The following is a 15303-nucleotide window of genomic DNA, read 5'->3' as shown; positions in this document are numbered from 1 at the left end:
ATTAGGTTTCATGACTGTATCAGGCCCCAAATTACAGTTCACTGGTCCAATAACTATATAGTGGATATAAACTGTACAGTACATTCATGTAACAACAGGGAGAGGAGACCACAATAGTTTTTGTCTTTTTATTTTCATAGGAAACAAATTACAGTGACTAATGCTTTGTTGTGATGCTTACGATGTCTACTGGAATCATTTACTTCACTTTCTTAATTTTCATTTTCAGAAAGTCTGATTTCCTCAGTGTCATTCTGCTTCTCTTTGTTTTTAAGTGTGTGTCCTACAGACATCTGACAGTAAAACACACAAAGCACAGAATGGATTGTGAGTGTTGTAAAAGAAAAGACATCATAAACACATGAAACACATTTCAAAACTTAGAGAAGAAAAAAAAACCAAATACATTTAAACTTTCATCAAGCACGAAGCAAGAATTAAGAACTAAGAATGATACACAATCTTACTTTCATAACTCTGCACCTGCAGTCTGGCTGCTGCAAACTGATATCAATCTGCAAGAAGTTTAGAAATACAGTGTGGACATTAGCTGCAGTTCTTCATCAAACCACAAGGTGGAGCTACAACACAAAGTAATAAACAGAGTTTACAGTTAAGTTCACAATAGTTTAACAGGCCTGTGTGAGACTTAAACAGCTTCAACAATAATGATTACAAATATTAATAATCTGTTTTGTTACTTTGGGTTCAGAGTATCTGAAGGAATGATACAAAAAGAACAAGACAAGATAAAGATCCAGGTCCAGGTCCTGGTCCAGGTCCAGGTCCAGGTCCAGGTCCAGGTTCCAGGTGGAGGAGGTGTCTGAGTGTGGAGCAGAAGGAGTGGAGGAGCGTCAGTGTGTCTGCAGAGACTGTGTAGAAGGACAGAGCAGCAGCAGAGCAGTCCAGATACACTGATGATACTCTGTCACATCCAGAGGAACACAGGGACGATGCTGGACTGGACATTGTGTGTGACAGTGGAGCTGATCTCAGAGCAGTTCACACTGCAGCACTGACAGTCATCTCCACTTGTTGTGATTGGTCCGTCAGTCACTGCTGGATGAAGCTCTCCTCTCCACTCCACCTCCCAGAAACACGGCCCAGTCAGAGCCTCTCCACCCACCAGCTGATGGTGCTGCTTCAACCTCTCTGGATCATCAGGACACAGCTGATCCTCTCAACACCTCCACCTTCCTCACCACTCTGACAGAGATCACCATCTGATGAGAGAAGCAGAGAGACAGTAGAAGTGATAAATCTCATCTTTCTCTCTCTGGAAATACTGGATCTTTACTTTGATACTGTGTTTAGTACAATAGTACTGAAACAGGCATGAACTGACTCCAACGCTCTACTGACCTCAGAGTCTCCAGTCGACAGTCTGGACTCTTCTTCAGATCAGACAGCAGCTTCATGTCTGAATCCTGCAGCTTGTTGTCACTCAGCTCCAGCTCTCTCAGATGGGAGGGGTTGGACTTCAGAGCTGAGGCCAGAGAAGCACAACTGATCTCTGACAAACTGCAGTCCTCCAATCTGAATCAAGAATAAATGATGTAAGTTTAGAAGACAATGTTCCTGCTTTAAATCATTCACCAAACACAAAGAAAAACCATCAGAAACTGATTTAACACTCAACTCAAGATCACAAAGTTTATAAAGATGACAAACATGTCAGGATGAATTTAGGACAATGTGAATAAAAGACATCTACAATATTTATTTTAGGAACAGTGGAGTCATCAAATCAAAGCATCTTCATTTTAAAGTATTCAGTCAGTATCAGCATCATGTAGCTTCATAAACATGTTGGAAAAGAAAATACTGAATATATTTGTTATTGTCTGATAGTTGAAATACAGATTGTTTATTCTTTGTATTTATTAAACTTCATTTAGATTTAAGGAAACATTTAAGATAAAATCCAGAGTTTCAGAGGCTCACAGTGAATTATCCAGGATAGACTTTTCTTGTTATATGAAGATTTTAAATGTGCAACTCAACATTGTTCTGCCACAGACAATAGACTAAACCACAGAAGAAGTGAACTTTATCATTAAGATACTCAGTGCGGATCAGTATAATATCAGCCTTATGTCTGTAGTTTAGTGTAATCACAACTTTAACATCATATTAATCTGAGCACAGAATTAAAAAATGGTGTCTGACCTCAGAGTCTCCAGTCTACAGTGTTGATTCTGAAGAATATCACACAGCAGCTTCACTCCTGAATCCTGCAGCTTGTTTCTACTCAGCTCCAGATGTCTCAGATGGGAGGGGTTGGACTTCAGAGCTGAGGCCAGAGAAGCACAGCTGATCTCTGACAAACTGCAGTCCATCAATCTGAATAAAGAATAAATGATGTAAATTCAGAAGACAATGTTCCTGCTTGAAATCATTCAGTGTTTAATAATCTGTTCAGAGCTGAAGAAGGTTCAGAATGATGAAGTTTAGAAAATGTAAACTTTAAACACCTGAACCCAACAGGATGCAGGTTCAATACTGTCAAACACACAAAGTGAAACAGAGCTCTCATTAATATTAATGACAACGTGCTGCTGCTTCAATAAAGACGTAGTGACTCCACCTCTTAAACTCTGCAGCTCCACCAGAGGCTCCATCTATACAAACTCATGTTGTGCAGCCAGACACAAAGAAAAAACCTCAGAAACTGATTTAAGATTCAACTCAAGATCACAAAGTTTATAAAGATGACAAACATGTCAGGATGAATTTAGGACAATGTGAATAAAAGACATCTACAATATTTATTTTAGGAACAGTGGAGTCATCAGATCAAAGCATCTTCATTTAAAGTATTCATTCAGTATCAGCATCATGTAGCTTCACAAACATGTTGGAAAAATAAAAAACTGAATATATTTGTTATTGTCTGATAGTTGAAATACAGATTATTTATTCTTTGTATTTATTATACTTCATTTAGATATAATAAAACATTTAAGTTAAAATGAAGTGTTTCAAAGGTTCAAAGTAAACTATCCAGTGTAAATCTTTCTTGTTATATGAAGGTTTTAAATGTCAGCTCAACATTGTTCTGCCAGACAACAGACTAAACCACAGAAGAAGAAAACAGACTTTAGCATTAAGATACTCAGTGTGGATCAGTATAATATCAGCCTTATGTCTGTAGTTTAGTGTAATCACAACTTTCACATCATAATAATCTGAGTACAGAAATAAAAAATGGTGCCTGACCTCAGAGTCTCCAGTCTACAGTGTGGACTCTGCAGAAAATCACATAGCAGCTTCACTCCTGAATCCTGCAGCTTGTTGTTGTTGTTCAGCTCCAGCAGTCTCAGATGGGAGGGGTTGGACTTCAGAGCTGAGGCCAGAGAAGCACAGCTGATCTCTGACAAACTGCAGTTCCACAATCTGAATAAAGAATAAATGATGTAAGTTTAGAAGACAATGTTCCTGCTTGAAATCATTCAGTGTTTAATAATCTATTCAGAGCTGAAGAAGGTTTAGAATGAAGAAGTTTAGAAAATGTAAACTTTAAACACCTGAACCCAACAGGATGCAGGTTCAACACTGTCAAATACACAAAGTGAAACAGAGCTCTCATTAATATTAATGACAACGTGCTGCTGCTTCAATAAAGACGTAGTGACTCCACCTCTTAAACTCTGCAGCTCCACCAGAGGCTCCATCTATACAAACTCATGTTGTGCAGCCAAACACAAAGAAAAACCCTCAGAAACTGATTTAAGATTCAACTCAAGATCACAAAGTTTATAAAGATGACAAACATGTCAGGATGAATTTAGAACAATGTGAATAAAAGACATCTACAATATTTATTTAAGGAACAGTGGAGTCATCAGATCAAAGCATCTTCATTTTAAAGTATTCAGTCAGTATCAGCATCATGTAGCTTCATAAACATGTTGGAAAAGAAAATACTGAATATATTTGTTATTGACTGATAGTTGAAATACAGATAATTTATTCTTTGTATTTATTATACTTCATTTAGATATAATAAAACATTTAAGTTAAAATGAAGTGTTTCAAAGGTTCAAAGTAAACTATCCAGTGTAAATCTTTCTTGTTATATGAAGGTTTTAAATGTGCAGCTCAACATTGTTCTGCCAGACAACAGACTAAACCACAGAAGAAGAAAACAGACTTTAGCATTAAGATACTCAGTGTGGATCAGTATAATATCAGCCTTATGTCTGTAGTTTAGTGTAATCACAACTTTCACATCATAGTAATCTGAGCACAGAAATAAAAAATGGTGTCTGACCTCAGAGTCTCCAGTCTACAGTGTGGACTCTGAAGAAAATCACACAGCAGCTTCACTCCTGAATCCTGCAGCTTGTTCCTACTCAGGTCCAGCTCTCTCAGATGGGAGGGGTTGGACTTCAGAGCTGAGGCCAGAGAAGCACAGCTGATCTCTGACAAACTGCAGCTCCACAATCTGAATAAAGAATAAATGATGAAAGTTTAGAAGACAATGTTCCTGCTTGAAATCATTCAGTGTTTAATAACCTGTTCAGAGCTCAAGAAGGTTCAGAATGAAGAAGTTTAGAAAATGTAAACTTTAAACACCTGAACCCAACAGGATGCAGGTTCAACACTGCTCAAACACACAAAGTGAAACAGAGCTCTCATTAATATTAATGACAACGTGCTGCTGCTTCAATAAAGACGTAGTGACTCCACCTCTTAAACTCTGCAGCTCCACCAGAGGCTCCATCTATACAAACTCATGTTGTGCAGCCAGACACAAAGAAAAACCCTCAGAAACTGATTTAAGATTCAACTCAAGATCACAAAGTTTATAAAGATGACAAACATGTCAGGATGAATTTAGGACAATGTGAATAAAAGACATCTACAATATTTATTTTAGGAACAGTGGAGTCATCAGATCAAAGCTTTTCCAGTCTATACTATTCAGTTAGTATCAGCATCATGTAGCTTCATAAACATGTTGGAAAATAAAGTACTGAATATATTTGTTATTGTCTGATAGTTGAAATACAGATTTTTTATTTTTTTTTATTTATTATACTTAATTTAGATACCACATAAGTAGGGCTGGGCGATATGGCCTAAAAACAAAATCTTCACATCAAACTCGATTTACGATTAGTAGATTTTTAATTCTTTCTTTAAAATAAATATATATATTTTTTAAACTACAAAGGACAAAAAGATTATTCAAAACAAGTATTCCTTTTAATCTGAAAATAAAATTAACAAAGGCAAACTGATTTTCCCTTCTGGGATTAATACATTGAGCTGAATTTCCCTTTTGGGGTTAAAATGCAACCAAACACAAGTCCAGAAATATGCTTGTAAACAAAATGGCAGGCCCTGCCACTGTAAAGAACAGTGTCAATGTAAGTTTTCACCTGGCTTTCTACTAACTTCAAAGAATGTCCCAACTTCCAAGGACTTAATTTTTGCTTCTAGGAAAGTTTTTTCCTATATATTTAGTTTCTTATGTAAATATACCTTAGACAATGTTCACTTCTCTGACAGTGACACAGTGCACCTTCAAACACACTTCAAAAAAATAAATAAAAGTGCCTCCCTGTGAAAAAAAAACTATTTGTGTCCCTATTTGATAAAACACTTTTATAAACATAAATTTACATAATTTGCATGCTATTACAAAAACAGATCAACTTCCCCATTGGGATTGATGTAGTGCAACCATGACTTTCATTAAACTGCACATTGTTTGCAGATAAATAAAAGGTGCCTTTTGTATACAAAAAGTATTTTGTATCCCTGAAGATATATAAACAAAATCAAACACCTGCATACATTGCATTGGATAGTAAACATGACATGTTGGTTGATGTACAGGACATCAGGTGCATGCTTTTCGTCTTTAGTGTCAGCTTTCTTTTTCTTTCTTTTTTTAAACACATTTTTGGCAAAGAAGACAAGCCTGTCTACTACCTCTGGCTTGAGGCATGCCGAGCCCCTTTCTTGTCATAGGCAATACAATGGCAAAATGATTCAGCTAATGTTAGCTGCTTCTTAGAGGGTGTTTGTCGGCTGTCAAGGTCTTGTGCATCTCATAGTGAACAACATTTCTCCCACTTGGCTGCATGACTCTGTTTGAGATGCTCAAATAAATTGGTCGTGCTGCTGCTTTCAGTTGCAACAGCCTTTAAACAAACTTTGCAGCGAGCCGTTGTTTGTTCGAGGTCTGATGCCACAAAATCAAATCAGTTTCAAAACACTGACAAGACTGTGCCTTCTTTGGGAACAAACTCTTCTCTGCTTGCCACAATAACCACACATTTGAATTAATTGATCAAATCGATTCATCACCCAGACTTTTCTTGTTATATGAAGGTTTTAAATGTGCAGCTCAACATTGTTCTGCCACAGACAATAGACTAAACCACAGAAGAAAAAATTGACTTTAGCATTAAGATACTTGGTGTGGATCAGTATAATATCAGACGTATGTCAGTTCAGTGTCAACCCAACTTTCACATCATATTAATCTGAGCACAGAAGTAAAAAATGGTGTCTGACCTCAGGGTCTCCAGTCTACAGTGTGGACTCTGAAGAAAATCACACAGCAGCTTCACTCCTGAATCCTGCAGGTTGTTCTGACTCAGCCACAGCACTCTCTGATGGGAGGGGTTGGACTTCAGAGCTGAGGCCAGAGAAGCACAGCTGATCTCTGACAAACTGCAGGCCCTCAATCTGAATAAAGAGTAGATGATGTAGATAAAAGTCAATTTTATAATCCAATCAGATGTTCAGGTTTTAAATGTGTAGCTCAACATTACTGTGTCCTCATCAATGAGCTTTTCTCTAAAATGAGTAGAGTAACTTTGTCATTGTGTTATTGTGGATCATCATCAGCCTTCTACAGACATCATCCACATGTCAGCAGAACATTCATACAGCTGTTCATGTCAACACAGATTAATCTGGATCGGGACATAGATCTGTGACATCAGTCCAATATCCAATGAGCCAATGAGTGCACTAAGGAAAGTGACTTGTATGTTCTCTTAACTTTACATGTAACCTTGTACCTTCCTGAAATATAGTGAATATAAATTAACTGTATTTTGAGTTATGCTCCTGTTCACTGGTTGAGTCAGAACACAAAGTAGCATAATCTTCTGAAGAAAAGCATCAATACATGTTGAGATGTCATCAGTCAGTGGTAACAGATCAGACCCAATAATTCAAACATCTGCATTTGGAAATATGCTTCACACTCTGTGTCTGTGCTCATGTTTTTAATGACAGAGAGAGAGAGAGAGAGAGAGAGAGAGAGAGAGAGGCTTTATGTATAAATGAACAAGTTCCTGGAAAATAGTGTTCAAAAGGTTTTGAATAAAAAGACATTATTCATGATAATCTGTTGAACTTCTCAAAAATTCTAATTATTGGTTCATTTTGCAGCAGGGTAAATCCTACATTTCCAATACTAAGAGCAACACAGTTTGCAAAGATATATGAACTGACCTCAGTGTCTCCAGTTTACAGTTTGGACTCTTCAGTCCAGAACACAGCAGCTTCACTCCTGAATCTTTCAGGCTGTTGTCGTTCAGGTCCAGTTCTCTCAGATGGGAGGGGTTGGACTTCAGAGCTGAGGCCACGACTTCACAGTGAGTCTCTGAGAGTCCACAGCCAGAAAGTCTGTGATGACAGAGAAAATAAAACTTAAAACTATAATACAATTTGACACTTAAACAGACTGACTATAATGTAAATGTGTCATATTTTCATTAACGGGGTGCTGTGATTTATGTTTGTTAACGTTTATTTTGACATGTTGTTCAATGACCTGGATGTAAATGTATTTACTTCAGTCAAGTGTTAATTTTGTGCATCTTTGATTGTCTTATTATGTCACTCTGTCTGATTTTCATCAACCATTAAATTAATTTAATGACTCCTATTGCACTGACAGTATAAATAGTACTTAAGATTATATTATTATAATTGTATTAGTACATTTTTCCTCAAGTGGAGTTTAACAAGATCATTTCTTCTCTGAGCTTGGTGATGATATCATTTTGTGGACATGTGTTAAGTGTTTATCTTCACTCTAAAGTTGATGTCTTCAGCTTTATGATGGTTTATAATGTTGATAATCACATCTGGACTCACAGAGCCTTTCTGCAGCTCCTCACAGCTGGAATCAGTCTCAGTCGTCCTTCCTTTGATGTGTTGTACTTCTTCAGGTCCAACACATCCAGAACCTCCTCTGACATCTGCAGCATGTAGGCCAGAGCTGAGCAGTGGATCACAGAGAGTTTCTTCTCTGATCTGTTCTCTGACTTCAGGAACTCTTGGATCTCCTGATGAACTGAGTGGTCGTTCATCTCCATCAGACAGTGGAAGATGTTGATGCTTCTGTCAGGAGACATTTCATCAGTGTTCATTTCTTTTAGGTTGTTGATGGCTTTCTGGATGGTTTCTAGACTGTCGTCTGTCCGACCCAGCAGGCCTCCTAAGAGACTCTGGTTGGACTTGAGTAAGAGGCCATGAAGGAAGCGAACGAACAGGTCCAGGTGACCATTTTTACTTTTCAGGGATTTCTCCATCACTCTGCTGTGGAAGAAATCCCCCAGAAAAGCCTCCAGGACCTCTGTATTCCTGTTGGTGTAACAGTGGAAGATGTAGACTGCAGCCAGAAACTCCTGAACGCTCAGATGAACAAAGCAGTAGACTGTTTTCTGGAAGATCACACTCTCTCTTCTGAAGATCTTTGTACAAACTCCTGAGTACACCGAGGCCTCTGCGACATTAAGACCACACCGCTCCAGGTCTTCTTGGTAGAACATGATGTTTCCTGTCTCCAGATGTTCAAACGCCAGCCTCCCCAGCTTCAGAAGAACTTCCCTGTCAGCCTCCGTCAGCTCCTGTGGACTCGTCTCACGTCCCTCATCGTACTTCTGCTTCTTCCTCTTTGTCTGAACCAGCAGGAAGTGTGAGTACATGTCAGTCAGGGTCTTGGGCAGCTCTCCTCTCTGGCCTGTAGTCAACATGTGGTCCAGAACTGTAGCAGTGATCCAGCAGAAGACTGGGATCAGACACATGATGTGGAGGCTCCTGGAGGTCTTGATGTGCGAGATGACTCTGCTGGACAGATCTTCATCACTGAACCTCCTCCTGAAGTACTCGTCCTTCTGGACGTCAGTGAAGCCTCGTACTTCTGTTACCCTGTCGACACATGAAGGAGGGATCTGATTGGCTGCTGCAGGTCGGGAAGTTATCCAGACGAGAGCCGAGGGAAGCAGCTTCCCCTCGATGAGGTTTGTCAGCAGCGCGCTGACTGATGACTCCTGTGTGACATCAGACACGACCTCATGGTTCTTGAAATCCAGTGAAAGTCTGCTTTCATCCAGGCCGTCAAAGATGAACAGAAGTTTACAGACAGCGAGCTTCTCTGCTGTCACCTTCTGTAATGTTGGATGGAAAACATGGAGCAGCTTGAGAAGACTGTACTGCTCATCTCTGATCAGGTTCAGCTCCCTGAACGAGAGCAGAACCAGCAGACGGACATCTTGGTTTTCGGAGCCCTCTGCCCAGTCCAGAGTGAACTTCAGCACCGAGAAGGTTTTTCCAACACCAGCGACGCCGTTGGTCAGAACAAGTCTGATGTGTCTCTGTTGGTCAGGTGAGGCTTTAAAGATGTCGCTGCACCTGATTGGAGTGTCATGGAGGGTCTCCATCTTGGAAACTGTCTCAAGCTGCCTCACCTCATGTTGGGTATTAACCTCTTCACTCTGTCCCTCTGTGATGTAGAGCTCAGTGTAGATCCTGTTGAGGAGGGTTCCACTTCCTGTTTCATCACTTCCTTCAGTCACAGATTCACATCTCCTCCTCAGACTGATCTTATGTTCATCTAAAGCCTCCTGCAGAACACGATCAGCTGAAAGAGAAGGAAAAATATGAGACTAAAGAAAGAGTTTGAGAACCTGGTGATTATTTTCAGGATGAAATTACAGCATCAAAATCTTTAATGTCTTTTCTGAACAAGACAACAAATTCATGAAGAAGAATCCAGTTTTCAGACATGATGACATCAGCAGACAGATGTTCAGTCTTACCTTGTACAGTGCTGCTCTGATTGACTGAAAGATCTCCACACTGGGGACAGGAGGAGTCTCTGGGTGAAGCAGACTGGTCCCAGTATGAGGTGATGCACTGTCTGCAGAACCAGTGTCCACAGCTGGTAGAGACTGGATCCTTCAGGACGTCCTGACACAAAGAACAGCAGGACAGCTGCTCCTCCACAGAAACATGACTCTTTCTGTGGAGATGAACAGATTCTTTACGACACATTACATTACTGGTGACCAACAAACACCTCACATGTTGAATGCAGCTCTTACTCTACATATGGAGTTTTATATTCACATCCTGATACTTTTTGAATTCACTTTCTATCAAATATCATCAAGATCATAGATGTGAATCATTGTCTGGATATGAGAGACAATTCATAATTCAAAAGAAACTAGGGATAGACCGATTATCGGCCGGGCCGATTATCGGCGCCGATATTCGGCATTTTGACGCATATCGGCATCGGCCTTTTTTTTTATCCGACGGCCGATAAGAGATCAATTTAAAACTGGGTTATTTTGGCTCTGATGCAGCTGCGCCTCTCTGTCTGCTGTCACTACTCTGTCTCCAGCATTGTCCCACCCACAGCACCATCTGATTGGTTACACGCAGAGCCACGGCACAGGTAACAGCCAATCAGCAGTGAAAGCTGTGCACGCACAGTGCTCACGTGAGTTGTAGAGTTTCGCTACAGTCTGCTGAGCGTGTAGAGCCAAGCGGACCGGTGGGCTAACGTTACGCTAATGCTAATCAGCCTTCACCTCAACGTGCTTCCCTGCAACAAAACTGGACTGAATTGAGTTCATTAGGATTTTACTCTCTCTCTCTCTCTCTCTCACACACACACAGACTTCTACTATCAAGGACTATTTCCATATCGATATTATCAGCAACCTTGTTTCGAGTGATTAACACGCACGTCTGGAGGGACCGCGAGCGAGCAGAGCTGCCGCTTATGTTTATATAACGTTAATGGGCTCACAGTAATGTTACTAGTAGTGGTTGAGTGTAGAGGACTGGGATGTTTATTACAATTTCGGGAGAGTCTGCTGCCTTAACTTACCTTCGAAACCGAGCCCCCAGGAACAGCGCCGGTTCCGTTCGGCAAAACTTGTTCTCCTCTCCGCTCGCAGTCACTCCAGACGTGCGTGTTAATCACTCGAAACAAGGTTGCTGATCATATCGATATGGAAATAGTCCGTGATAGTAACGTAGCCCGCCGGTAGTCCCACCGGTCCGCTTTCTCCTTCTGGCTCTGGACGCTCAACAGACTGTAGCGAAACTGTACAACTCTACAGTAACTACTGACGTTACCGTGAGGCCCAATACGTTAGCGGCAGCTGTCTGTTCCTATGATAAACACTGATTATTAAAGAGAAGATGCTGCAGGCTATTTAGTGTTTTTAACGGTTTAATCACTTGAAACAAGGATGCTGATAATATTGATAGGGAAATAGTCAGTGATCAAAGTAAGAAGTGTGTGTGTGTGTGTGTGTGTGTGTGTGTGTGTGTGTGTGTGTGTGTGTGTGTGAGTAAAATTCAGTTAGTTTTATTGCAGGGAAGCACGTTGAGGGGATGGCTAGAGAATTAAGAAAACTAAAGTTAAAAGTTAATTAATAAAGAAGTGTGTGTGTGTGTGTGTGTGTGTGTCACATGAGAAGCTGCAGAAACTGACAGCAAAGCACCATCTGTCTGAGAGAAAACTGACAATAATGGCTGTTTAACTACCAAGTTATTTTACTCTACCTTTTTTTGTGTTGATTGAGATCCCAAGCAGCAGAAAATGACATATTGTTAGATGAAGTGTGTCCTGAAGCTGTCTTTGACAGTTTCTTGTAGAGAGGAGCAGGATATTGCTGTTCAAGACTTAAGACATAATATAACTGCATCAAGGAGTAGATTTAAACTGAAAATTACCTTCAGCTTCTATATTTAAAGCCACAAAGGGGAATATTTCAGTATTTCAGTTCTCTCTATCTCCATTCAAGATTCCATCCTTTCTTTCCATATTTTGAGCCTTTGAACAGGAAAACATGAAACTATATTGAATTTGAACAATAAACACTGAGTCTTCATCAGGTTAGCTCAAAGTGGAAACCATCTGATGACTGTTTTTGTCTGAGGGTCCAGGTTCATCACTGAATTACTTCATGTACTGCAGTTCTTCATGAACTCTACTGAGGTCCTGTACTGTTCTCTGTACTGTTAACTGTATATCGTCCTTGCAAACATAATTAAGTTATTTTCTTTAGTTATATTTGAATGCACTCTTTTTTATTTCATTATTTAATTCCATTCTAACTTACATGTTTTAAACTCTCTTTATACATTTTCTCTGTGTGTAACATGGCAGAGGCCAAAATTGCATTTCATTGTGCAATTGTGTATTTTATAATGATAATAAAGCTGAACCTTGAACCTCCATTTGAATCAGGTTGCATGGAAAAAACAAGGTGTGCCAAACGAACTAGCTACTGCTGTTATTTCACTGTGTCAGAAATATATTTAATCAACATTGAAGCAAATATAAGGAGTCGGGATCGGATCAGGTTTGAAGAATAAAAAGTTTTATCAGGACATTATACAAACAACTAGTGACTGATCAAAAAACACTCAATTACAAAAGAACAGCGTTGTGAAGTAGATTATCAGATAACATTAAAAATGTCTCTTACTTTATATCAAAGGGTCCAGGCTCATTACTGAAGACTGGATTGTTCTCTTTGGACTGGTCACTCTTCAGAGACAGACAGCTCGATCCTGGAGACTCTGATCTGTCCTCTTTTACCCCCAAGTCACTCATCTTCTCAAGTCTGAGAGGTCAACCAGCAACACTAGAGACACAAAACACAGTATAATACATTTGGGAATCTTTATAATTGGTAAAACAGTTATTTTTATGTTAAAACCACTGTTGAGGGTGACGCGCTGCAAAAGTAAAATGTTACAGTAATATATTACTTTAAACAGTAACAGAGTAATACAACACATTTCTAAAAGGATTTGCTGTAATAATATTACAGATATTATGTCTGGTAACATGTTGCCTCATGAAATTAAGAGTGGGCAACTTGTTTAATCTGGTTCAAAGCAGCTCATAACAAAACAAGCAGCTAACATTAACAGACAGTCTTTACTTTAAGTTACAGGTAACATCAGAGCCTCTCTTTAAGGGAATCTAGAGGAAATGCAGTGGAAGGAAAGATCAACTTGATAAAGCACATGTTCAACACTGAAATGTGTTTTTACAGTCTGAGCTGTGACCACCAACAGCTCGCTTCACTTAACGGACTCCACTTCTTCCAGCAGTTTTTTGCAAATGTAGCTAACAAACATCCAAACAAAACACACCAACTGGTTTATGTGGAATGAGTGTGTTCATCCAAACCTGTAACTCAGTTAGTTTCTCATATTTTCCTCCTCTCCTTTATGTTCTCCTGCTGTCGTTGTCGTTTGGCTTCCTTCTACTTTGTCAGCCGTCGACAGTCTGCACAGCGGTGTCAACAATTCATGCCTAACCCACTCAGCACTCAAATCTACCTAGCAACAGTCAGCCGCTCCAAATACTACAAACAGACAGAAATAGTTTTGATAATCAACATTTCAACTTTCTAGAATCACTTACAGCTTCAATATGCGAGTGGGAATTTAATTTAAGAGCTTTCTCGTCTTCAGTTTTCTGACTGCCAACGCCCTGATAGATCAGATAACAACCAGGATACCTGCATGTCTACAGTCCACAAGGAGACTGAAAATATGACAATAATGTAAAACTTACGCTGTGTCCTGATGTCCCTCAGCCTGAAACTTCACAGTCCAAGGTCAACAAAGCACTCGTCAAAAATCCCATACTGTCTCATGTTTGTGGACAGAACTGAGGGCTCAGAAGTCATTTCTACAAAATGGTGTCAGTCCGACCAGGTGATCCAAGTAAATGTTTGACAGGGAAAAAGTTCAAAGTACATTTTATAAGTACATAGGAGAAGCAGAGTAATAGGCTGATTATTATATACAGTGAAAGTCTCTGGGCATTATCAGTTGTTATCAGCAGCAGAGACGAGGGTTGGTAGGGCCCTGTATGATTGGAAATATAGTATGACATTCATTTCTATGAAATTACTTTATGACTGTCTTTAAGTTTGTTCTGGCTTTTTAAATGAAACTGGTACCTATAAAAAAAACCTAAAAGCACATGCTGACCCAAAACCTCCCAAAACTAAACTTGTTGACATATAATTTTATATGACATTAGTTTATAACTTAATCTGTTACTTGTGTCTTTAAGTTTGTTTCTGTCCCTCACAACAGAACTGGGAACTATAAAAGAAAATTAACCTGCTGAACCAAAAACCTCCCAAAACTAAACTTGTTAGACGTAAGTGATAGTGCTCCTTCAATCAGCTCCAAGTCAGACTTTATAACCTTTAAAATAACTGCTTCAAAAGACTCGATCCAGCTCACATGTCGACCTCGACACTGGGCAGCATTTCTGTGAGCTCCAGGGAGGAAACACTGGTGAGCTGCGTTTTCCTGTTGACAGCCTCACTCATCAGTCCTGACATGTACAACTGTGTAACTACAACAGAAGCCTAAAGCTAAATTAATCTACACAACAATACAAACACTTAACATTAAAACGTACTGAGTGTGTTTCTGTCTCTGTCCAAATGAACACAGAGACCCACAAAGAGAGACAGACACACACTGTACAAGTTGATTTTTAAAATGCATTTTGTTCTTCCTCATGAACAAAGAGATGTAAAGTGGAAGTAGTATTATTTAGAGGAGGATCAGAAGATTAAGTACAAAGATAAATATTACCAGACTTTCTAATTTTTTTCACACCTGTTCATCCTCGCTCGTAGCTCCCTCGACATGCCTCCTCTCTCTTCAAGATGTATTTTAAGGATTGAGACATCTGTGAAGGTGAAACGCTGAGACAGATTCCCAAGTTGCAAACAGGAGGACGTCTGAGGAAGAAGAAGAGGAGGGACACAACTGAGAAATGAGAGAAACCCAGTGAAATAATAATGATACTGTTAAACTTAGTTCCTTCTCCAGCAGCTACAATCACACTTCCTGCCAAACTCCAGAATAAAAGCATCACCTCAGTCTTATCTGTCAGTCAGTATCGTTATAAAAACTATATACTGGTAATTCCCTGTAGTTTCTAGATGCAGTGCTTTAGCCAAATTATATAAATACTGA

The 15303-nt window shown here is 39.5% G+C and overlaps 1 protein-coding gene across 1 annotated transcript in view; it reads right to left on the bottom strand.

Annotated features, from left to right (window-relative positions):
- LOC141014397 (NACHT, LRR and PYD domains-containing protein 12-like) overlaps window positions 1-13594 on the bottom strand; it is a 61149-nt gene extending 47555 nt beyond the window's left edge. The window contains exons 1-7 of the mRNA XM_073488159.1: window positions 13484-13594; window positions 12771-12929; window positions 10077-10279; window positions 8131-9898; window positions 7483-7656; window positions 6532-6705; window positions 4274-4447 (exon numbers count right to left, since the gene is read on the bottom strand). Of these exons, the coding sequence (XP_073344260.1) occupies window positions 4274-4447; window positions 6532-6705; window positions 7483-7656; window positions 8131-9898; window positions 10077-10279; window positions 12771-12898 (2621 nt within the window). The 5' untranslated portion in view covers window positions 12899-12929; window positions 13484-13594. The remainder of the gene's footprint in view (window positions 1-4273; window positions 4448-6531; window positions 6706-7482; window positions 7657-8130; window positions 9899-10076; window positions 10280-12770; window positions 12930-13483) is intronic.
- Window positions 13595-15303: the final 1709 nt, after the last annotated feature.

Source organism: Pagrus major, chromosome 19 (assembly GCF_040436345.1).
Source record: "Pagrus major chromosome 19, Pma_NU_1.0".
Taxonomy (NCBI): Eukaryota; Metazoa; Chordata; class Actinopteri; order Spariformes; family Sparidae; genus Pagrus; species Pagrus major.
This window is presented reverse-complemented; position numbering and strand designations above follow the sequence as displayed.